Genomic DNA, 25,355 nt, shown 5'->3' with positions numbered 1-25,355 from the left:
CCTGGGTCCTACCCTGTAACCATTGGTCCTACCCTGTAACCCTGGGTCCTAACCTGTAACCCTGGGTCCTAACCTGTAACCCTGGGTCCTAACCTATAACCCTGGGTCCTTACCTGTAAGCCTTGGTCCTAACCCGTAACCCTTGGTCCTAGCCCGTAACCCTTGGTCCTAACCCGTGACCTAAACCTGTAACCCTGGGTCCTAACCTGTAATCCTGTAATCCTTGGTCCTAACCCGTAACCCTGGGTCCTAACCCGTAACCTAACCCTGTAACCCTGGGTCCTAACCTGTAATCCTGTAATCCTGGGTCCTAACCCGTAACCCTTGGTCCTAACCCGTAACCCTTGGTCCTAACCCTGTAACCCTTGGTCCTAACCCTGTAACCCTTGGTCCTAACCCTGTAACCCATGGTCCTAACCCGTAAACCTGGGTCCTAACCCGTAACCCTGGGTCCTAACCCTGTAACCCTTGGTCCTAACCCTGTAACCCTGGGTCCTAACCTATAACCCTGGGTCCTTACCTGTAAGCCTTGGTCCTAACCCGTAACCCTTGGTCCTAGCCCGTAACCCTTGGTCCTAACCCGTGACCTAAACCTGTAACCCTGGGTCCTAACCTGTAATCCTGTAATCCTTGGTCCTAACCCGTAACCCTGGGTCCTAACCCGTAACCTAACCCTGTAACCCTGGGTCCTAACCTGTAATCCTGTAATCCTGGGTCCTAACCCGTAACCCTTGGTCCTAACCCGTAACCCTTGGTCCTAAACCTGTGACCCTTGGTCCTAACCCTGTGACCCTTGGTCCTAACCCTGTAACCCATGGTCCTAACCCGTAAACCTGGGTCCTAACCCGTAACCCTGGGTCCTAACCCTGTAACCCTTGGTCCTAACCCTGTAACCCTGGGTCCTAACCCGTAACCCTTGGTCCTAACCCTGTAACCCTGGGTCCTAACCCTGTAACCCTGGGTCCTAACCCGTAACCCTTGGTCCTAACCCTGTAACCCTGGGTCCTAACCCTGTAACCCTGGTTCCTAACCCTGTAACCCTGGGTCCTAACCCGTAACCCTTGGTCCTAACCCTGTAACCCTGGGTCCTAACCCTGTAACCCTGGGTCCTAACCCGTAACCCTTGGTCCTAACCCTGTAACCCTGGGTCCTAACCCTGTAACCCTGGTTCCTAACCCTGTAACCCTTGGTCCTAACCCTGTAACCCTTGGTCCTAACCCTGTAACCCTTGGTCCTAACCCTGTAACCCTTGGTCCTAACCCTGTAACCCTGGGTCCTAACCCTGTAACCCTGGGTCCTAACCTGTAACCCTGGGTCCTAACCCATAACCCTTGGTTCTAACCCGTAACCCTTGGTCCTAATCCGTAACCCTTGGTCCTAACCTGGTGTGCTTCCATGTAGTTTCCTCTGCGGATGCAGGCCATGAGCAGGGACTCAGGTGGAGACAGCATGGCCGGAACTACCCAGCTACCCATACTTCCACAGGGGCACACCTCCCACTCCGGCCGCCCGGCTCCGCCACTTCCATCTGGAACAGGGGACAACGGTTCTAGAAGGAACTACGCTGAGTATACCAAACATTAAGAACACCTTCCTAATATTGAGTTGCACCCCGTTTGGCCCTCAGAACAGCCTCAATTCGTCTGGGAACGGACTCTACAAGGTGTTGAGAGCGTTCCACAGAGATGCTGGTCCATGTTGACTCCAATGCTTCCCACAGTTGTGTCAAGTTGTCTTGATGGTTTTTGGGTGGGTGGACCATTCTTGATACACACGGGAAACTGTTGAGCGTGAAAAACCCAGCAGCGTTGCAGTTCTTGACACAAACCGGTGCAGCCTGGCATCTACTATTCAACCCTGTTCAAAAGACACTTCAATATTTTGTCTTCCCCATTCACCCTCTGAATGACACACGAACACGTAATGGCACAATGGCACGTAATGGCACAATGGCACGTAATGGCACGTAATGGCACAATGACACGTAATGGCACAATGGCACGTAATGGCACAATGGCACGTAATGGCACAACGGCACGTAATGGCACAATGGCACGTAAATTAGGAAAAACCATAACTTAGCAGAAAATAGGCTTTATATGTTGCTTCCTGTGTCACCTGAGGGGCTGCTTACCTGAGGGGCTGCTTACCTGAGGGGCTGCTTACCTGGGGGGCTGGCTGCTTACCTGAGGGGCTGGCTGCTTACCTGAGGGGCTGATTACCTGAGGGGCTGGCTGCTTACCTGAGGGGCTGGCTGCTTACCTGAGGGGCTGGCTGCTTACCTGAGGGGCTGGCTGCTTACCTGAGGGGCTGGCTGCTTACCTGAGGGGCTGGCTGCTTACCTGAGGGGCTGGCTGCTTACCTGAGGGGCTGCTTACCCGAGGGGCTGCTTACCCGAGGGGCTGCTTACCTGAGGGGCTGGCGCTGACCTCTCCCTTGTGTATCTCTGTGGAGGGTTGTCTGTCAGAGTGTTGTCGTCTAGGCCTTTTCCTCCTCCTGACCCCAGTACTGCTGCTTCTTCCTTTTAGACAGGAGGCAGGACTGGCTGCTGGAGACGCCTGGGGCTGGGTGGGGGGGTCTGAGACTGGGGGGGTAGCAGAGGTAACAGTTAGACCTGGAGCTGGGTGGGGTGGGTGAGGTGGGGGGGGTCTGAGACTGGGGGGGGGGGGGTAATAGAGGTAACAGTTAGACCTGGAGCTGGGGGGGGACTGAGACTGGGGGGGTCGCAGAGGTAACAGTTAGACCTGGAGCTGGGGGGGTCTGAGACTGGGTAGGTAGCAGAGGTAACAGACAGACCTGGAGCTGGGGGGGTCTGAGACTGGGTAGGTAGCAGAGGTAACAGACCTCTAGCTGGGGGTGGGGGTCAGAGACACTGGCCCATATTCACAGATAATCTCAGAGGAGTGCTGATATAGCCTAGGGATAATGTTGTGGACAAGAGGAGCTGATCCTAGATCAGCAGACACTATGAATACACACACCACAGAATTTACACTGCTCATTTACACTGTCACACTTGCGCACACACTGACCAAACCCAGCTTCCTCCCTTAGCTGTTACCTCCCTCCCCACTACAGCGGTCTGGTATAAATATCACTGCTCTGCTAGTTTTCTGGTTGAGGTTGAGGTTAGTGTAGCTGGTTGTAACTTACCGTTGCCGCTGTCCTGGTTGGAAGTGATAATCTGTAGTCTCCACTGGGCTTCGGCCGTCCTCTTGGACAGTCTCTGCAGCCGGGCCCCGAAAGTCTCTGCCGTCACAGAGCAGCCCAGACTCTCTGCCGCCTCTGCCTCCCCGGCCAGAGCCCTGCCCTCCTCCTGCCCCGCCCGTTGACCCACTACCACCACCCCTTCCAGACTCTCTCTCAGCAGCCGCAGGAACCCCTCCATGGCCCCGAGGTCCACTAGGAAGCCCCTACAGCCTGCCGTCAAGTGGCCCAGATCAAGGTGACTCCGTTGGGACGCTGAGAAGGGGAAGTTGGGAGGTTGGTGACGGTTCTCTTTTGTCATTTTGCCTTGATCCTCTTCTCCTCTTCCAACTACTTCGGCTTTGTTCGAGCTTTCTTTCTCCTCCTGTCCGTCTCCTCTCTTCTTCCCTTCCTGTTGTCCTTTTCTGTTCTTCCCTTCGGAGTGTTCTGTCTGGCCTGTGCTCGTCGTCGCCCCCTGATGGTTGTGGAGGGTAAAATCGGCAATGGACAGGAAGAGCAGAGAGAAGATGTTCTCCAGTAGTTCCAGACGGAACATAGCAGGTACTGCCTCCAGGTAGATCTGACACTCAGACAGGTAGAGCTGGAACAGGGGAGGACAGTCTAGAGACGGGGAGAAGGAGAGAGAGAGAGAGAGAGCGAGAGTGAGAGCGAGAGCGAGAGAGCGAGTGCGAGAGAGAGAGTGCGAGAGAGAGAGCGAGAGAGAGCGACAGAGAGAGAGACGAGAGAGAGAGAGACACGAGAGAGAGAGAGACACGAGAGAGAGAGAGAGACACGAGAGAGAGAGAGAGACACGAGAGAGAGCGAGAGAGTGAGAGAGAGTGAGCGAGAGAGCGACAGAGAGAGAGAGAGACACGAGAGAGACACGAGAGAGAGAGAGACACGAGAGAGAGAGAGACACGAGAGAGAGAGAGACACGAGAGAGAGAGAGACGGGAGAGAGAGACACGAGAGAGAGAGAGAGAAAGAAAGAGAGAGAGAGAAAGAAAGAAAGAGAGAGAGAGAAAGAAAGAGAGAGAGAGACACGAGAGAGACACGAGAGAGAGAGAGACACGAGAGAGAGAGAGACATGAGAGAGAGAGACGGGATAGAGAGACACGAGAGAGAGAGAGAGAAAGAAAGAGAGAGAGAGAAAGAAAGAAAGAGAGAGAGAGAAAGAAAGAGAGAGAGAGAGACACGAGAGAGACACGAGAGAGAGAAAGAAAGAAAATCAAATCAGAATAAACCAAATTACAAGACAGTCAAAACTATAAAACATGACCTATTAGGAAACACAAAGCAACATGCAGTGCTATCTGGCCCTAAACGGACACCACAAACTATTTGACCATAGTTACTGATCGGGAAGCCTTCAAATCTCGACAAAGTACAGACACAGTGAGGACAGCCTTGCCATTGAGAAGGCTAGCCACAAGAAACCCTGGTTCCCTTTCAGAGGAAAGGCTGTGAAACCGCTGCACCACAGCTGAACCTGAGACAGAGTTGCATTTCCTGACAATAAAATGTCAAAAAATATAAAACAATTAGAGTGTAATTTCCCCAAATGTGAAACCATTATTCAAAAGGTTTGATTATGTTAATATTGTAAATTAATAACTTAATTTCCAAAGTACGCTTTGGCAATATGCACATTTTTACCTCATGCCAAAAAAAGCAGTTTGAAATGAATTGAGAGGGAAAATAATTAATAATTAAACAAATTACCCCCCTTTGCGAAATTTCAGCTGCCCCTTGGGGGGGGGGGGGGGGTTGAGGCTTGACTACAGTAAAGTACCTTGGAGGGGGGGGGGGTTGAGGTTTGACTACAGTAAAGTACCTTGGAGGGGGGGGGTTGAGGTTTGACTACAGTAAAGTAGCTTGGAGGGGGGAGGGGGTTGAGGTTTGACTACAGTAAAGTACCTTGGAGGGGGGAGGGGGTTGAGGTTTGACTACAGTAAAGTACCTTGGAGGGGGGGGGTTGAGGTTTGACTACAGTAAAGTACCTTGGAGGGGGGGGGGTTGAGGTTTGACTACAGTAAAGTAGCTTGGAGGGGGGAGGGGGTTGAGGTTTGACTACAGTAAAGTACCTTGGAGGGGGGGGGGTTGAGGTTTGACTACAGTAAAGTACCTTGGAGGGGGGAGGGGGGTTGAGGTTTGACTACAGTAAAGTACCTTGGAGGGGGGGGGTTGAGGTTTGACTACAGTAAAGTACCTTGGAGGGGGGGGGTTGAGGTTTGACTACAGTAAAGTACCTTGGAGGGGGGAGGGGGGTTGAGGTTTGACTACAGTAAAGTACCTTGGAGGGGGGGGTTTGAGGTTTGACTACAGTAAAGTACCTTGGAGAGGGGAGGGGGTTGAGGTTTGACTACAGTAAAGTACCTTGGAGCGGGGTTGAGGCCTGGCTCTGGTCCTTCTCAGCCTCAGGTGTGGACTGCGCGGTGCCACAGTCGGAGCAGCCACTGTACTTGTGAGCGGTGATACACATGGCGTACAGGGCGTATTTCATAGCGCAAAACCCCCTGTACAGAACCAGATTTCTCTGGACCATAGGACTGGGGCTGTCTACCACCACGCTGAACTCATCTACATTGGAGAGAGAGAGAGAGAAAACAGAGATTATATATCTATATAAACTCAGCAAAAAAATAAATGTCCCTTTTTCAGGACCCTCTCTCTGAGAAAGGGATAATTCGTAAAAATCCAAATAACTTCACAGATCTTCATTGTAAAGGGTTTAAACACTGTTTCTCGTGCTTGTTCAATGAACCATAAACAATTAATGAACACGAACCTGTGGAACGGTCGTTAAGACACAGACGGTAGGCAATTAAGGTCACAGTTATGAAAACGTAGGACACTAAAGAGGCCTTTCTACTGACAATGAAAAACACCAAAAGAAAGATGCCCAGGGTCCCTGCTCATCTGCGTGAACTTGCCTTGGGCATGCTGCAAGGAGGCATGAGGACTGCAGATGTGGCCAGGGCAATAAATTGCAATGTCCGTACTGTGAGACGCCTAAGCCAGCGCTACAGGGAGACAGGACAGACAGCTGATCGTCCTCGCAGTGGCAGACCACGTGTAACAACACCTGTACAGGATCGGTACATCCGAACATCACACCTGCGGGACAATTACAGGATCGGTACATCCGAACATCACACCTGTGGGACAGGTACAGGATGGTAACAACAACTGCCTGAGTTACACCAGGAACACACAATCCCTCCATCAGTGCTCAGACTGTCCACAATAGGCTGAGAGGGGGTGGACTGAGGGCTTGTAGGCCTGTTGTAAGGCAGGTCCTCACCAGACATCACCGGCAACAATGTCGCCTATGGGCACAAACCCACCGTCGCTGGACCAGACAGGACTGGCAAAAAGTGCTCTTCACTGACGAGTCGCGGTGTTGTCTCACCAGGGGTGATGGTCGGATTCACGTTTATCGTCGAAGGAATGAGCGTTACACCGAGGCCTGTACTCTGGAGCGGGATCGATTTGGAGGTGGAGGGTCCGTCATGGTCTGGGGCGGTGTGTCACAGCATCATCGGACTGGGCTTGTTGTCATTACAGGCAATCTCAACGCTGTGCGTTACAGGGAAGACATCCTCCTCCCTCATGTGGTACCTTTCCTGCAGGCTCATCCTGACATGACCCTCCCTCATGTGGTACCCTTCCTGCAGGCTCATCCTAACATGACCCTCCAGCATGACAATGCCACCAGCCACAATGCTCATTCTGTGCGTGATTTCCTTCAAGACAGGAATGTCAGTGTTCTGCCATGGACAGCGAAGAGCCCGGATCTCAATCCCATTGAGCACGTCTGGGACCTGTTGGAACGGAAGGTGAGGGCTAGGGCCATTCCCCCCAGAAATGTCCGGGAACTTGCAGGTGCCTTGGTGGAAGAGTGGGGTAACATCTCACAGCAAGAACTGGCAAATCTGGTGCAGTCCATGAGGAGATGCACTGCAGTACTTAATGCAGCTGGTGGCCACCCCAGATACTGACTGTTACTTTTGATTTTGACTCCCCCTTTGTTCAGGGACACATTATTCAATTTCTGTTAGTCACATGTCTGTGGAACTTGTTCAGTTTATGTCTCAGTTGTTGAATCTTGTTACGTTCATACAAATACTTACACATGTTAAGTTTGCTGAAAAACGCAGTTGACAGTTTTTTTTATGCTGAGAGAGACAGAGTGAGAGAGAGAGAGAAAGAGAGAGACACAGACAGAGAAACATGGAGAGCGAGACAGAGAGCGAGACAGAGAGCGAGACAGAGAGCGGGAGACAGAGAGCGGGAGACAGAGAGAGGGAGACAGAGAGAGGGAGACAGAGAGAGGGAGACAGAGAGAGGGAGACAGAGAGAGAGAGACAGAGAAAGAGAGACAGAGAGAGAGAGAGAGACAGAGAGACAGACAGAGAGACAGAGAGCAAGACGGAGAGAGAGAGAGACAGAGAGAGAGACAGAAAACAAGACTGCGTGTAGCACTGACCTGCTCCGCTAGGTTTGGTCTGTGTATTCAGCAGGTCCAGTACCATGTGTTCCTCATTCTGGGCCAGAGGGGTGAGACAGTGAAGGACGTACAAGGCTGAGTGACTGTCCAGTGTGTGCAGCTGGCCAAGCAACGCCTCCTTGGGGATCCCTCTATACACACACACACGAAGAGAAGAGAAAATGGCACATTTATAAAAAATAGACATGAATCCTACGTTATACACATGCCCACCTCAAGTACAAGCAAACAAACAGCGTTTTAATATGAACTGTTGATAACTACTGATATACTCACGGGTTGTTCTCAACACACCACTCCAGCACTCCCAATTGAGAAGACAGACCGTTGGCAAACTCTCTCAGAACAGAGTCGTTGGCCAGCGCCTGAGGACAGGACAGGCAGGAGGATCATGTTATGGGCAGTCTGGGTTGTGTTCATTGGGTACCAAACGGAAGAAAATAGACTGGAAAAAGTTTTCCCATTGCATGCCCTAATGAAGACGCCTGTAAAAGAGGGCCCATCAGACAGAGGATTGTCTAGAGGCCTAACCTGGTCGTGGTGTAGGAGGCCTAACCTGGTCGTGGTGTAGGAGGCCTAACCTGGTCGTGGTGTAGGAGGCCTGTCATGGTGTAGGAGGCCTGTCGTGGTGTAGGAGGCCTAACCTGGTCGTGGTGTAGGAGGCCTGTCGTGATGTAGGAGGCCTAACCTGGTCGTGGTGAAGGAGGCCTGTAGTGATGTAGGAGGCCTGTCGTGGGGTAGGAGGCCTAACCTGGTCGTGGGGTAAGATAACTAACCTGGTCGTGGTGTAGGAGGCCTAACCTGGTCGTGGTGTAGGAGGCCTAACCTGGTCGTGGGGTAGGAGGCCTAACCTGGTCGTGGGGTAGGAGGCCTGTCGTGGTGTAGGAGACCTAACCTGGTCGTGGTGTAGGGGGCCTGTCGTGGGGTAGGAGACCTAACCTGGTCGTGGTGTAGGAGGCTTGTCGTGGGGTAGGAGGCCTAACCTGGTCGTGGGGTAGGAGGCCTAACCTGGTCATGGGGTAGGAGGCCTAAAATGGTCGTGGGGTAGGAGGCCTAACCTGGTCGTGGGGTAGGAGGCCTAACCTGGTCGTGGGGTAGGAGGCCTAACCTGGTCGTGGTGTAGGGGGCCTAACCTGGTTGTGGTGTAGGGGGCCTAACCTGATCGTGGGGTAGGTCATGGGGTAGGAGGCCTAACCTGGTCGTGGGGTAGGTCATGGGGTAGGAGGCCTAACCTGGTCGTTGGGTAGGAGACCTAACCTGGTCGTGAGGTAGGTCATGGGGTAGGAGGCCTAACCTGGTCGTGGTGTAGGAGGCCTGTCGTGGGGTAGGAGGCCTAACCTGGTCGTGGGGTAGGTCATGGTGTAGGAGGCCTAACCTGGTCCTGGTGTAGGAGGCCTGTCGTGGTGTAGGAGGCCTAACCTGGTCGTGGGGTAGGAGGCGTAGCAGGGTCTAAGCTGAGAGGGCCTAACCTGGTTGTGGTGTAGGAGGCCTGTCGTGGTGAAGGAGGCCTAACCTAATCTTTGGGTAGGTCATGGTGTAGGAGGCCTAACCTGGTCCTGGTGTAGGAGGCCTGTCGTGGGGTAGGAGGCCTAACCTGGTCGTGGGGTAGGTCATGGTGTAGGAGGCCTAACCTGGTCCTGGTGTAGGAGGCTTGTCGTGGTGTAGGAGGCCTAACCTGGTCGTGGGGTAGGAGGCCTAACCTGGTCGTGGTGTAGGAGGCCTGTCGTGGTGTAGGAGGCCTAACCTGGTCGTGGGGTAGGAGGCCTAATCTGGTCGTGGGGTAGGATGCCTAACCTGGTCGTGGGGTAAGAGGCCTAACCTGGTCGTGGGGTAAGAGGCCTAACCTGGTCCTGGGGTAGGAGGCATAACCTGGTCGTCGGGTAGGAGGCCTAACCTGGTCATGGGGTAGGAGGCCTAACCTGGTCGTGGGGTAGGAGGCCTAACCTGGTCGTGGGGTAGGAGGCCTAACCTGGTCGTGGGGTAGGAGGCCTGTCGTGGTGTAGGAGGCCTAACCTGGTCGTGGGGTAGGAGGCCTAACCTGGTCGTGGTGTAGGAGGCCTAACCTGGTTGTGGTGTAGGAGGCCTGTCGTGGTGAAGGAGGCCTAACCTGATCTTGGGGTAGGTCATGGTGTAGGAGGCCTAACCTGGTCCTGTTGTAGGAGGCCTGTCGTGGGGTAGGAGGCCTAACCTGGTCGTGGGGTAGGTCCTGGTGTAGGAGGCCTAACCTGGTCCTGGTGTAGGAGGCTTGTCGTGGTGTAGGAGGCCTAACCTGGTCGTGGTGAAGGAGGCCTGTCGTGGTGTAGGAGGCCTAACCTGGTCCTGGGGTAGGAGGCCTAACCTGGTCCTGGGGTAGGAGGCCTAACCTGGTCCTGGGGTAGGAGGCCTAACCTGGTCCTGGGGTAGGAGGCCTAACCTGGTCCTGGGGTAGGAGGCCTAACAAGCCTAACCTGGTCCTGGTGTAGGAGGCCTGTCGTAGTGTAGGAGGCCTAACCTGGTCGTGGGGTAGGAAGCCTAACCTGGTCGTGGGGTAGGAGGCGTAGCAGGGTCTAAGCTGAGAGGGCCTAACCTGGTCGTGGTGTAGGAGGCCTGTCGTGGTGTAGGATGCCTAACCTGATCTTGGGGTAGGTCATGGTGTAGGAGGCCTAACCTGGTCCTGGTGTAGGAGGCCTGTCGTGGGGTAGGAGGCCTAACCTGGTCGTGGGGAAGGAGGCCTAACCTGGTCGTGGGGAAGAAGGCCTAACCTGGTCGTGGGGAAGGAGGCCTAACCTGGTCGTGGGGAAGGAGGCCTAACTTGGTCGTGGGGAAGGAGGCCTAACCTGGTCGTGGGGAAGGAGGCCTAACCTGGTCGTGGGGAAGGAGGCCTGTCGTGGTGTAGGAGGCCTAACCTGGTCGTGGGGAAGGAGGCCTAACCTGGTCGTGGGGTAGGTCATGGTGTAGGAGGCCTAACCTGGTCGTGGTGTAGGAGGCGTAGCAGGGTCTGAGCTGAGAGCAGGCTTTGGCACTGGGTCCACCCCAGGAGTAGCAGGAGGCGAGACAGAGGCTGGAACTCCCCCTTCAGCAGGTCCTCTAGCCTACAGAACTCCTCCCTCTTCACCAGGTCCAGAGCAGTCACCTGAGGAGGGGGTAAAGTGGGGTTATGACTGAGGCCGTGTCACAAAATGGCACCCTAATCCCTATATAGTACACAACATTTGACCAGAGCCCGAGTGCACTATATAGGGAATAGGGTGCCATTTTAGTTACAGGCAAAAACAGAAAAGGTGTCTTATATGCAAGGAACTCATCTCATATAGTACCTGTTGATATCAGGATGACAAGAGTTACAGTACCTGTGTTGATATTACACACTATTACACACTATTACACACTATTACACACTATTACACTATTACACACCATTACACACTATTACGCACTATTACGCACTATTACACACATTACACACTATTACACACCATTACGCACTATTACGCACTATCACGCACTATTACGCACTATTACACACTATTACACACTATCACGCACTATTACGCACTATTACGCACTATTACACATATTACACACTATTACACACTATTACACTATTACACACTATTACACACTATTACACACTATTACACACTATTACGCACTATTACGCACTATTACACACATTACACACCATTACACACATTACACACATTACACACTATTACACACTATTACACACTATTACACACTATTACACACTATTACACACTATTACACTCACCAGGACCCGTTCAAGGAAGTGCTTGCCGCTGCTAAGGCACTCAAAGTAAATGGTTTTCCAGACGGAAGGCCGGTCCCCATGACAACACAAGCCCAGCAGTAACTTCTCCGCTTCAGGAAGATCCACTGGGATGAAGGGGGGAGGAAAAGGCGGGGAAAAAAAGGGTCAAAGAAAAAAAAGAAGGCTAGCGGCAAGGCTTCCACGTTGTTGATACCCCTTACCCGAGGTACAACCCGAGGTACAACCATACCCGAGGTACAACCCGAGGTACAACCATACCCGAGGTACAACCCGAGGTACAACCATACCCGAGGTACAACCCGAGGTACAACCATACCCGAGGTACAACCCGAGGTACAACCATACCCGAGGTACAACCCTAGGTACAACCATACCCGAGGTACAACCCGAGGTACAACCATACCCGAGGTACAACCCGAGGTACAACCATACCCGAGGTACAACCCGAGGTACAACCATACCCGAGGTACAACCCGAGGTACAACCATACCCGAGGTACAACCCGAGGTACAACCATACCCGAGGTACAACCCGAGGTACAACCATACCCGAGGTACAACCCTAGGTACAACCATACCCGAGGTACAACCCGAGGTACAACCATACCCGAGGTACAACCCGAGGTACAACCATACCCGAGGTACAACCATACCCGAGGTACAACCCGAGGTACAACCATACCCAAGGTACAACCCGAGGTACAACCATACCCAAGGTACAACCCGAGGTACAACCATACCCGAGGTACAACCCGAGGTACAACCATACCCGAGGTACAACCCTAGGTACAACCATACCCGAGGTACAACCCGAGGTACAACCATACCCGAGGTACAACCCGAGGTACAACCATACCCGAGGTACAACCATACCCGAGGTACAACCCGAGGTACAACCATACCCGAGGTACAACCATACCCAAGGTACAACCCGAGGTACAACCATACCCAAGGTACAACCCGAGGTACAACCATACCCGAGGTACAACCCTAGGTACAACCATACCCGAGGTACAACCCTAGGTACAACCATACCCGAGGTACAACCCGAGGTACAACCCGAGGGACAACCATACCCGAGGTACAACCCGAGGTACAACCATACCCGAGGTACAACCCGAGGTACCATACCCAGGTACAACCCGAGGTACCAACCCGAGGTACAACATACCCAGGTACAACCCGAGGTACAACCCGAGGTACAACCCCGAGGTACAACCCGAGGTACAACCATACCCGAGGTACAACCATACCCGAGGTACAACCCGAGGTACAACCCGAGGTACCCGAGGTACAACCATACCCGAGGTGAGGTACAACCCCGAGGTACAACCCGAGGTACAACCCGAGGTACAACCCAGGTACAACCCCGAGGTACAACCCGAGGTACAACCATACCCGAGGTACAACCCGAGGTACAACCATACCCGAGGTACAACCCGAGGTACAACCAACCCGAGGTACAACCCGAGGTACATACCCGAGGTACAACCCGAGGTAGGTACCCGAGGTACAACCCGAGGTACAACCATACCCGAGGTACAACCATACCCGAGGTACAACCCGAGGTACAACCATACCCGAGGTACAACCCGAGGTACAACCATACCCGAGGTACAACCATACCCGAGGTACAACCCGAGGTACAACCATACCCGAGGTACAACCCGAGGTACAACCATACCCGAGGTACAACCATACCCGAGGTACAACCACACCCGAGGTACAACCATACCCGAGGTACAACCACACCCGAGGTACAACCATACCCGAGGTACAACCACACCCGAGGTACAACCATACCCGAGGTACAACCACACCCGAGGTACAACCATACAAAACAGTGTTTTAACCCGCAAATTATTACTCAAATATTTTGACAAAACCATCCATTTCATAAAAAAATGGGAGACTGTAGAGATACGGCATATAAACATGGTTGTGCTTTGTTCTTCCCTCGGGTAGGGATGTCTCAACAACTAGGCTAGAGGATTGGCCACTATAGCCCAAAGAGAGAGAAATACTGTGTATTTCAATGACCTTTCGATAACGTTGCTTCAGAAATATTTCACTATGCATTTACAGTGAGCTAATACTTTCTCTCACCCACTGTTTAGTGTATTTTATAAACAGTATTGATACACAGTATATAGGGTCAATATACAGCATATTTTAGTTGACCTTTATTTAACCAGGCAAGTCAGTTAAGAACATAGTAGAAGACAGATTTTGGGCCAAGTTATCCCTCTCTCTTCTCTTCTTCCTCTCTGGTGTGACTCACACGTTTCAGTTGATTAATATAGCTCCCGCCTAAGGCCAAATCGGTATAAGTTTTGAAAATAACGGATACCTATGGAAAGACGCATCTTTCACCCAAGTTTCGTCAAAAACTAAAAATCGGGGCTAGTGCCGTATCTGAGATATCGTGTGTGACTAACGTACGGATGAACCGACTGAGATCAACAGTAAACCCTCCCTGATTTGATCTTGGCAGACAATAAGCTTGTTTTCGATCCACTGTTTGTAAACAACGCAATTGTAAACAAACACATTATAATTTCAAAACATGGTTGTAACTATACTGTTGATCTCATGGATGGTCAGTCCTCGTGTCTATAGCTTTGTCTAGGAATTTGAGAGTGGTTACTCTTAACCACATGGTGGGTTGACCACGTTGTTGTTGTTGTTTGAACTGCAGACTGCCCCTTTTAGGTTTCAGGTAAATTATAAGGAAGTAAAAGTCCATCCTCACCCTGGGTGCTGGGAGTCTCTCTCAGTAGTCGGTCTCTGTGCAGCCTGAGTGCTGTAGAGCAGTAATGGGAGAGCAAGGTGTGGCAGTGAGGTCGTAGCAAGGAGCTCAGGACCCTCTCTTCTCTCAGGGGCCCGTGTCTGGCCCTCCACAGGGCCTCACACAGGGCCTCCACCCCGCCTCCTCCACCTCGCTCCGACCTCAGGGGCATCAGGGCTAGGACCACACACATCTCCTCCGCCCAGCCCTCCATCTTCTCTGAGCCTGGACCAAGATGCTCCACTCTCTCCATCAGGTATCTGATGAATGTGTCCTTTAATAGAAATAATAATACATTTGATATAAACCCCGGGGGAGGGGAGGGGGGGGGGGGGGTAAAACAATTACAATTAAAAGCTACCTGTAGGATGTGGTTCCCTGTGTTAACACTCCTGGGGTGGTCCTCCAGGAAGCTAACCAGAGCCTGGGCCACTCTGGGTCTCTTCTGGTCCAACAAGGCCTCGAGACAGGTCTCTATCCCTGGACTCTGAGCATCGCCCGCCCCTGGTGATACCCCTGGAACCCCTGATCCCTTTCTCTCCTCCGACTGGGTGGTTAGGAAGGCCTGGTGGAGTTCCTGAGGACGATGAACATATTAAAAAATATACTCTACGATAATAACTTGAAACTAACCTTATGGTTTTGTATCAATAGCCGTAATTGTTGAAGTTAACTTTATGATCTCTATAAAATGTTGTCCTTGTCTATTTTTTTTCTTTTTTAGAAAATAAGAAGTATAAACCTTGAGCGTTGTCTCTGGCACCTCGTCTCCTAGCTCCTCTAGAAGCAGCAGGAACTCTAGTTCTCTCCTGACTGAAACAGAAACCTCTTCCTTGGTCCATTTCTCCAAGACTTGCAGCCAAAGCCAGGCCAGTTTGTGAGGGCTGCCAACACTCTCCCATCTACAATACACACAAAATATAATTATATAACCAATTGATATTGGCTAATCATTTACAACCCAAAACTACCAGGAACATGAAAACAATGTATCAGCATTTCTCTCCACCAAAACACCCTCCTCCACCCCCCCCCCCCCCTCCACCTCCTCCCCTTCCTCCTCCCTCCCTCCCTCCCTCCTCCTCCTCCCCCTCCTCCTCCCCCCCCTCCTCCTCCTCCTCCCTCCCTCCTCCTCCTTCCCCTCCCACTCCTCCTGCTACTCCTCCTCCCTCCTCCTCCTCCTCCTCCTCCCTCCCTCCTCCTCCTCCTCCTCCTCCAGGTAAGCAGCCTAACTCACTCTAGCGGGTAAGGGTAGGTGATGATGGCCTTGATGATGTCCTGTAGCCGTTGTGACACTTCTCCTCCAGCGTCACACAGCTGAGGCACACAGGCTCCAGCCAGTTCCCACTCCGCATTCTGCAGACACCGAGTGAAGAAATCAAACAGCTCCTGTAGGGAGGTCTCTGCCTCGCAGCCGTACGGGTGCATGTCCGTCTTCTCCTTCTCCTCCTCTGGTTTAATCACAGTCTGGTCACCTCAGGGTCAAGGGTTCACCCCCCCGTCTTTCACGGCATGGCAGGGGAGGAGTAATAACCAGGAGCTGGGGGGGGGGGGGGGGGGGGGGGAATAAAATACAGGATTTTATCAGTTAACATCTAAGAGATGCTTTTATCTAAAAAAAAAGACATACATTTTTTTCATATGGCTGGCACCCGCGGGAATTGAACCCACGACCCTTGGTGTTGCAGGTTCTAGGCACAGAGGACCACGAGCTGAGAAACGCTCAACTTCGTTCTCTTATATAAAGAGAGTCGAACGTTCTGCTAGAGGACCACAGAGTCATTATGATTTAAAAAAAATACATACAGTGCCTTGCGAAAGTATTCGGCCCCCTTGAACTTTGTGACCTTTTGCCACATTTCAGGCTTCAAACATAAAGATATAAAACTGTATTTTTTTGTGAAGAATCAACAACAAGTGGGACACAATCATGAAGTGGAACGACATTTATTGGATATTTCAAACTTTTTTAACAAATCAAAAACTGAAAAATTGGGCGTGCAAAATTATTCAGCCCCCTTAAGTTAATACTTTGTAGCGCCACCTTTTGCTGCGATTACAGCTGTAAGTCGCTTGGGGTATGTCTCTATCAGTTTTGCACATCGAGAGACTGACATTTTTTCCCATTCCTCCTTGCAAAACAGCTCGAGCTCAGTGAGGTTGGATGGAGAGCATTTGTGAACAGCAGTTTTCAGTTCTTTCCACAGATTCTCGATTGGATTCAGGTCTGGACTTTGACTTGGCCATTCTAACACCTGGATGTGTTTATTTTTGAACCATTCCATTGTAGATTTTGCTTTATGTTTTGGATCATTGTCTTGTTGGAAGACAAATCTCCGTCCCAGTCTCAGGTCTTTTGCAGACTCCATCAGGTTTTCTGCCAGAATGGTCATGTATTTGGCTCCATCCGTCTTCCCATCAATTTTAACCATCTTCCCTGTCCCTGCTGAAGAAAAGCAGGCCCAAACCATGATGCTGCCACCACCATGTTTGACAGTGGGTATGGTGTGTTCAGGGTGATGAGCTGTGTTGCTTTTACGCCAAACATAACGTTTTACATTGTTGCCAAAAAGTTCAATTTTGGTTTCATCTGACCAGAGCACCTTCTTCCACATGTTTGGTGTGTCTCCCAGGTGGCTTGTGGCAAACTTTAAACAACACTTTTTATGGATATCTTTAAGAAATGGCTTTCTTCTTGCCACTCTTCCATAAAGGCCAGATTTGTGCAATATACGACTGATTGTTGTCCTATGGACAGAGTCTCCCACCTCAGCTGCAGATCTCTGCAGTTCATCCAGAGTGATCATGGGCCTCTTGGCTGCATCTCTGATCAGTCTTCTCCTTGTATGAGCTGAAAGTTTAGAGGGACGGCCAGGTCTTGGTAGATTTGCAGTGGTCTGATACTCCTTCCATTTCAATATTATCGCTTGCACAGTGCTCCTTGGGATGTTTAAAGCTTGGGAAATCTTTTTGTATCCAAATCCGGCTTTAAACTTCTTCACAACAGTATCTCGGACCTGCCTGGTGTGTTCCTTGTTCTTCATGATGCTCTCTGCGCTTTTAACGGACCTCTGAGACTATCACAGTGCAGGTGCATTTATACGGAGACTTGATTACACACAGGTGGATTGTATTTATCATCATTAGTCATTTAGGTCAACATTGGATCATTCAGAGATCCTCACTGAACTTCTGGAGAGAATTTGCTGCACTGAAAGTAAAGGGGCTGAATAATTTTGCACACCCAATTTTTCCGTTTTTGATTTGTTAAAAAAGTTTGAAATATCCAATAAATGTCGTTCCACTTCATGATTGTGTCCCACTTGTTGTTGATTCTTCACAAAAAAATACAGTTTTATATCTTTATGTTTGAAGCCTGAAATGTTGCAAAAGGTAGCAAAGTTCAAGGGGGCCGAATACTTTCGCAAGGCACTGTATATATATTTATTTAAGGCCATCCCCAACTGTAACATGAATGATAAGGAAGAGTAGAGCATTGGTCTGGGTATTGGTCTGAATGGAAAATTCATGAGCACCACAATGCCTACTCCACCCATGCTCTAACAAGGCTTTACAGCACCACAATGCCTATTTCACCCATGCTCTACCAAGGTTTTACAGCACCACAATGCCTACTCCACCCATGCTCTAACAAGGTTTTACAGCACCACAATGCCTACTCCACCCATGCTCTACCAAGGTTTTACAGCACCACAACGCCTACTCCACCCATGCTCTACCAAGGTTTTACAGCACCACAATGCCTACTCCACCCATGCTCTACCAAGGTTTTCCAGCACCACAATGCCTACTCCACCCATGCTCTACCAAGGTTTTACAGCACTACAGTAGCTATGTTGGTCTATTGTTCTCTGAACAATGTGTAGGCAGGTTTCTTAGGATTCAAACCTTCTCAAAACAACCAAATTCATACTTTTAGAGGAATTGTTTACACAATAATGTGATTTAAAAAAGGTAAAGTATTGGATTTTCCACACACACACACACACACACACACACACACACACACACACACACACACACACACACACACAGCTTGTTTTTTATTTTTATTTACATGAAAGCAAGCTTTGCTTTTATATTTACAAGACCATCAGCCATTTTGTCTTGTAGTAACGTCTGTCTGTATTTCCTTAAACATGTCATTTAGAAAACACACACACATACATACATACATACATACATACATATATATATATATATATATAAATAAAACATCCTTTTCTTGGTCCGTACTGTGTTTGACACCGTCTCTCATACCCGATATAATGAGCCAGCCTGTCTGCATTCCTGGTTGATGTAACCGTTAGCTTACCTGTGTAATATTGACAGAAGCTTGTTTTGCAAACATGGTCCCGTTTTATCGTCAATTGCCGCGCGGATCAATGGATCAGTTCATCACCTCTGTCAAGTTAAAAGTTGACTCAAAAGATGTGTATTTGTATTTTTTTGTTTTGCAATAAAGATGGTGACGCTACAACAATACACATTTTCAATAGGCCCCCTATCTAAACGCATACAGGGAATTTGGAAAGTATTCAGACCCCTGGACTTTTTTCCACATTTTGTTAAGTTACAGGCTTATTCTAAAATATATTAAATTATTATTTTTCCTCATCAAACTACACACAATACTCCATAATGACAAAGTGAAAACATGTTTTTAGAAATTTTTGCAAATGTTTTTAAAAATGTAAAAAATAAAAAAAATACCTTATTTACATAAGTATTCAGACCCTTTGCTATGAGACTCGAAATTGAGCTCAGGTGTATCTTGTTTCCATTGATCACCCTTGAGATGTTTCGACAACTTTATTGACATCCTGAGTGCTCTGGAGCAGGTTCTCAGACTGGGGTGAAGGTTCACCTTCCAACAGCACAACGACCCTAAGCACACAGCCAAGACAATGCATGAGTGGCATTGGGAAAAGTCTCTGAATGTCCTTGAGTGGCCCAGCCAGAGCCCAGACTTCAACCCGATCGAACATCTCTGGAGAGACCTGAAAATAGCTGTCAGTGACGCTCCCCATTCAATCTGACAGAGCTTGAGAGGATCTGCAGAGAAGAATGGGAGAACCTCCCCAAATACAGGTGTACCGAGCTTGTAGCATCATACCCAAGAAGACTGGAGGCTGTAATCGCTGCAAAAGGTGCTTCAACAAAGTACTGAGTAAAGGGTCTGAATACTTATGTAAATGTGATGCTTCAGTTAGACATGTTTTATACATTTGCAAACATTTCTAAAAACCTGTTTTTGCTTTGTCATTATGGGGTATTGTGATGTCATTATGGGGTATTGTGATGTCATTATGGGGTATTGTGATGTCATTATGGGGTATTGTGTGTAGATTGATGAGGGAAAAAAACAATTGAATCAATTTTAGAAAAATGCTGTAACGTAACAAAATGTGGAGAAAGTCAAGGGGTCTGAATACTTTCCGAATGCTCTGTACGTAGTTGGTTTTATTCAAACACTGTCTATATATGGAAAAATAAGGTTAAACATTTCCACCAATCGATTGGGCAAAAGAACTAGACGACTCTCAGTCGGGGACAGCCCTAATGCATTTCATGGTTAACCTCGGCTTGTAAACCAACAGACTGGCTGGTGCAGGCAGTGAGCTGTTTGTTGAGTTGCTGGGCAACCGAGTTGCTGGCCCAGTTAGACAGAATGAGATTTAGCTAAAAAGACGCAAGCATTATCAGAAATGCTACAAAAAGGTAGCACATTGATTCTTAAAATGGACAGAAACGTGCACGTGAGAACAATTAATTGCAAACTTAATAAAAAACTGTTTCACCTATGAATTTTGTCAATCCCCCTAAAAAATATTTTATCCAATGGTCACTAGTCTTGTTTTAATCTGACGTCTAAAATTGTAGCTATTTTGGCGCAGAAAATACTCATAAAACTAACAACCCTCTTAAAAATCCTCAATGTGCTTTTCGGTAATGACTTGACAGCTCATGACGCCGATGTTAAAAACCGGATGTCAAAGCTACCGTGCAAACCTATATAACGTAGGTACATGACGTTATGACGACACGTAAAAGTTTACGCTACACGTGCAACACAGCATTCCTAACCTGGTCCACAACGTCTGATGTTGGGTCAACAAGTCAACAAGCCGGGCAGTCATTTGAAAGAGTAAGAACATTTCAGCGAGACAACTGAAAAGGGCGAAATCCATTAACGCCAAGATAATGGAATTCGTTGCCCTTGACCAATCAACCGTTCTCTGCCATGGGGGATGCTGGCTTTCGCCGACTGGTCGAGCACCGGGTACACGCTACCAAGTGCGCTATTTTTCAGATGTTGCCCTACCAGAGTTACACAGTAATTGCGTCATTGCTATTAGCTTCATGACATACATACTATGGAACTCCGTTTGGGTCTTTACATGTAAAAAAAAAAGACACAGTAGCACTGTCAAAGCTGGACAAAAAAACACCGGGCCACGAACGATGTGTTTACAATACCGCGTTGGTAATAAAGCATCATTTGTTCGACCACAACTTCTGGGCTAGCTAGCTTTAGCTTGGTTCCTAGTTAGCACCAATACAACCAGCCTGAAAACAACGACCAGTAGAAACTGCAATCATTTTGCTGGGGACAATAAAAATTCATTTTAAAATGCGACTCGTTTCAGGAAACTAGGCATATGTCGGGCGTCGCTACTCCACAGGAGAGCCATGTCAACCCTACTCCACAGGAGAGCCATGTCAACCCTACTCCACAGGAGAGCCATGTCAACCCTACTCCACAGGAGAGCCATGTCAACCCTACTCCACAGGAGAGCCATGTCAACCCTACTCCACAGGAGAGCCATGTCAACCCTACTCTACAGGAGAGCCATGTCAACCCTACTCCACAGGAGAGCCATGTCAACCCTACTCCACAGGAGAGCCATTTCAACCCTACTCCACAGGAGAGCCATTTCAACCCTACTCCACAGGAAATCCATTTCAACCCTACTCCACAGGAAATCCATTTCAACCCTACTCCACAGGAGAGCCATTTCAACCCTACTCCACAGGAGAGCCATTTCAACCCTACTCCACGGGAGAGCCATTTCAACCCTACTCCACGGGAGAGCCATTTCAACCCTACTCCACGGGAGAGCCATTTCAACCCTACTCCACAGGAGAGCCATTTCAACCCTACTCCACAGGAGAGCCATTTCAACCCTACTCCACGGGAGAGCCATTTCAACCCTACTCCACGGGAGAGCCATTTCAACCCTACTCCACAGGAGAGCCATTTCAACCCTACTCCACAGGAGAGCCATTTCAACCCTACTCCACGGGAGAGCCATTTCAACCCTACTCCACGGGAGAGCCATTTCAACCCTACTCCTTGGCCAGAGCGTCCAGTGTGTGGTCTGAATGCTCCGAGAGCGGAAACCCTCTGAATTTACGAATGCCCAGAGTGCACTCTGGCACTCCAGACTAAATTTACGAATACACCCGTAGTATAAACCAGCCTTAAGTCTTGAAATCTTTGGTTGTTTAGTACATGGCCTGACACGTGAATCCTTAAAGAGATGGGTGGGGCTAAAGCTTAGGAGGATGTGAATGATGCTGAATGGGTGGGGCTAAAGCTTAGGAGGATGTGAACGATGCTGAATGGGTGGGGCTAAAGCTTAGGAGGATGTGAACGATGCTGAATGGGTGGGGCTAAAGCTTAGGAAGATGTGAACGATGCTGAATGGGTGTAGACAAAGAAGATCTCTCCAGTAGGTACCAAAACATTGAAAGGGGCATTTTCTCAAAAGTAAGTTTACAAGTTGATCAACTTTCAAAGCAGAACGACTTTCCCTTTGTTCCTCAACTGTAGTGTATAATATAGCATTTTCTATCTCCGAGTCTCTACTTTTATCCAATGTAAAACATTTTTAAAAAACACAATATAAAGTGTTCTTACTTAAGACCGAATCGTGCCTGTCGGTCATCAATTTGCAGTTGTCACACGACACAAAGCCACAGATGTCTGAAGTTTTGAGGAAGCGTGTATTTGGCATGCTGACTGCAGGAATGTACACCAGAGCAGTTGGCAGAGAATGTCATGTTAATTTATCTACCATAACCCACGTTCAATGTCGTATTAGATCATTTGGCAGTACGTCCAACCAGCCTCACAACCGCAGACCACGTGTATGGCGAACGATTTGCTGTGATGTCAACATTGTGAACAGAGTGCCCCATTGTGGCGGTGGGGTTATGGTATGGGCAGGCAGAAGCTACATAAAACAAACACAATTATATTTTATTGATGACAATTTGAACGCACAGAGATATCAATAAAAAAAGATGCCGAGGCCCCTTTTCGTGCCATTCAGCCATTCACCAGACGTGTCACCCGTTGAGCATGTTTGGGATGCTCTGGATTGACGTGTACGACAGCTTGTTTTCCAGTTCCAGCCAATAAAACAGCAAGTTGGCACGGCCATTGGAGAGGAGTGGGACCAACGTTCCACAGGCCACAATCAACAGCCTGATCAACTCCACACCAAGTAGACGTGCCGAGCTGCGTGAGGCAAATGGTGGTCACACCTGATTAGTGGCAGTCGGTGTCATTTAAGATGAGGGAGAACGTCTATATGTTTATATGAGCATGGCCTTATTTCTATTACAGCATATTGGATGACTGTCATTCATATTCCATTCACCCAGTTCAATGTAACATTGATAAGATTAGGCTCCTACATGATACTCTAATGTTCTCTATACCCATCATGAGGTTGAAACAACCTAGACTATGAATGAAAGTTTCCAACGTAGGTGCACACAGGTCGAGAGAATAATTTGAGGTGACAGACAGTGACACATTCAATACCGCCTTGCACACTCTTGCCTGCATCTAGCTGATCTAGGGTGTAATTATTAGTCCAACAGTTGCAAACGAGAGTTTATTGGACAAACTCAGGTATGTTTATTTTGTTTCGTTCTGTTTAAGAAACATTTGTCAACAGAATCGGCAGAATGAATACACCACTGATCACGCATAAAACACAGTTCACTTTCATAGGAGCCACGTGGTACTCCTTCTCACATCTATTCACTCTCTTCCTCTCACCTTTTCCCTTCGCTTGTCAACTTCAATGCAAATCAGCTGTATGTGACCAGGCAAAAAAAACTTTCCAAGCCAAACCATATCATAACCGCTACACACAGCCTACATTGTTGTCACCATATTAGCTAAAGTAACCTCATAGTCACCATAGCTAATAGAACTAACGTGTTAGTAAACCTGCTATAATCATGAAGTAAGGTTACAGTGTACAGTCAGAAAGCAGTTTAGCAGTTACACTGGCGGGCCCCATTAATTTGTTCAAAACTGTTCAACTACTGTCTTTCTTTTTCAACTACTAAGTGCTAGCTAGCTGTAGCTTATGCTTTCAGTACTAGATTAATTAACCGATCCTTTGATTGGGTGAACAGCATGTCAGTTCATGCTGCAAGAGCTCTGGTAGGTTGGAGGACATCCTCCGGGAAGTTGTCATAATTACTGTGTAAGTCTATGGAAGGGGGTGAGAACCATGAGCCTCCTAGGTTTTGTACTGAAGTCAATGTACTCAGAGGAGGACGGAAACTAGCTGTCCTCTGACTACACCATAGTGCTACCCCTACAGAGTGCTGCTGAGGCTACTGTAGACTTTTAGTACAAAAATAAGTGTTTCATCAATTATTTGGTGACATGAATATATTTAGTATAGTTTTGTCTAAAAATGTAAACTTTTTTTATGTTTTACAATTTTACGTTTATGAAATTCACTAAGGAGGAGCCTCCAATGCACCTGATACTGACTGGTTTTCTGATCCACAACCCCCTCCATACCTGTGACCAACATATCTGTATTCCCAGTCATGTGAAATCCATAGATTAGGGACTAATGAACTTATTTAAATTGACTGGATTTCCATACATAAACTGTAACTCAGTAAAATCTTAGAAATTGTTGCATGTTGCGCAAATATTTTAGTTCAGTGTAGATGTTTTTTTTTTTACCATAAGGTTCGTGCTTATTTGAGTGTTGTTAAAAAGAAACGCGACCTACATCATCGCGAGACAACATTACTGACACAGCAAAAGCATCACCCAAGTAATAGCCAGCTAGCTAACGTTAGCTGTCAAAAGAAACGGCATTGCATTCATGAAAGACGTAAGTTAACCGACTAAATCATAAACACATCATGCTGATTAGATGATCAAGAACAACCAATGCGTAATAAACAACTAACGTACATTGACTTACTTTCTATCGATGTGAATGTATTCCTTTTTTATAATATTTCACTGTTATTTTTTCCCTCTTCCGAATTGTTATGCTTAGCGCACAGTGTCCAAGCTAGAGAGCTATGTCATGTGACGAAATCAGCTGATTTCGCTTGCAGTTCAAAGGTTAAAAGAGAGCTTCGCGCAAGATAGGCTATACCACGGGTGTATTCATTACGTCTATTCTGTTGCAAAACGTTGCGCCTGTTGCAAAAAGTTCTGAATTGTTCCGAATTGTTTTGCCTTTGTTGCAAATCATTTTTCAACAGAAACGAAGTTTCTACTGGACAAATTCAGTTAGGTCCCTCCACCTTTCATTGCGTTTGCTCTGTTCGCTTCCGTTTGCTTCTTAAACGTTTAACGGTTTCCGTTGCAAGACGTAGTGAATACACCCCAGAGATACTGGATATAATAACGAGATGCTTATGTCTCCGCCCTAACAATGGGATTCGTTGTCCACAGAGCGGGACAGCAGTCTGTTAAACTCCCGCCTATTCCTCTCTTTCGATTGGTGGATACATCTCGGTATTTGAATACTGACTTGAATATTCAATGAGGGGTGTTGACCGTCAACCGCCTGTAATTGAATGGAGAGTGAGATGATAACCTCATGAATATGCATAGCCCGTGTCGAATTTCAATAGGAACAATCGATGAGGGCTGTTGACGTCAAACTCCTGTGCTGAGATTCTGATGATCTGGTTTGTTTACTTTTCTACCGTTGCTAGATGGAGTAGGCCTAGAGCTCTATCTTGTGGTAACAGTTGTTGACAACCTGACATCTCGATCATACCGACAGTGTCA

The 25,355-nt window shown here is 48.5% G+C and overlaps 1 protein-coding gene across 1 annotated transcript in view; it reads right to left on the bottom strand.

The window, feature by feature from the left end:
- The window catches only part of LOC139383710 (zinc finger, FYVE domain containing 26), a 148,064-nt gene extending 123,434 nt beyond the window's left edge, over positions 1 to 24,630 (bottom strand). The window contains exons 1-13 of the mRNA XM_071128263.1: positions 24,532 to 24,630; positions 15,492 to 15,794; positions 14,997 to 15,156; positions 14,616 to 14,831; positions 14,219 to 14,528; positions 11,447 to 11,571; positions 10,643 to 10,807; positions 7,972 to 8,060; positions 7,675 to 7,826; positions 5,562 to 5,765; positions 3,154 to 3,807; positions 2,411 to 2,584; positions 1,383 to 1,528 (exon numbers count right to left, since the gene is read on the bottom strand). Of these exons, the coding sequence (XP_070984364.1) occupies positions 1,383 to 1,528; positions 2,411 to 2,584; positions 3,154 to 3,807; positions 5,562 to 5,765; positions 7,675 to 7,826; positions 7,972 to 8,060; positions 10,643 to 10,807; positions 11,447 to 11,571; positions 14,219 to 14,528; positions 14,616 to 14,831; positions 14,997 to 15,156; positions 15,492 to 15,682 (2,586 nt within the window). The 5' untranslated portion in view covers positions 15,683 to 15,794; positions 24,532 to 24,630. The remainder of the gene's footprint in view (positions 1 to 1,382; positions 1,529 to 2,410; positions 2,585 to 3,153; positions 3,808 to 5,561; positions 5,766 to 7,674; positions 7,827 to 7,971; positions 8,061 to 10,642; positions 10,808 to 11,446; positions 11,572 to 14,218; positions 14,529 to 14,615; positions 14,832 to 14,996; positions 15,157 to 15,491; positions 15,795 to 24,531) is intronic.
- Between the last annotated feature and the right edge of the window lie 725 nt (positions 24,631 to 25,355).

The sequence above is a fragment of the Oncorhynchus clarkii genome, chromosome 25 (assembly GCF_045791955.1).
Source record: "Oncorhynchus clarkii lewisi isolate Uvic-CL-2024 chromosome 25, UVic_Ocla_1.0, whole genome shotgun sequence".
Classification (NCBI taxonomy): domain Eukaryota; kingdom Metazoa; phylum Chordata; class Actinopteri; order Salmoniformes; family Salmonidae; genus Oncorhynchus; species Oncorhynchus clarkii.
Note: the sequence above shows the minus strand (reverse complement) of the source record. Positions and strands in the feature narration are given on the sequence as shown.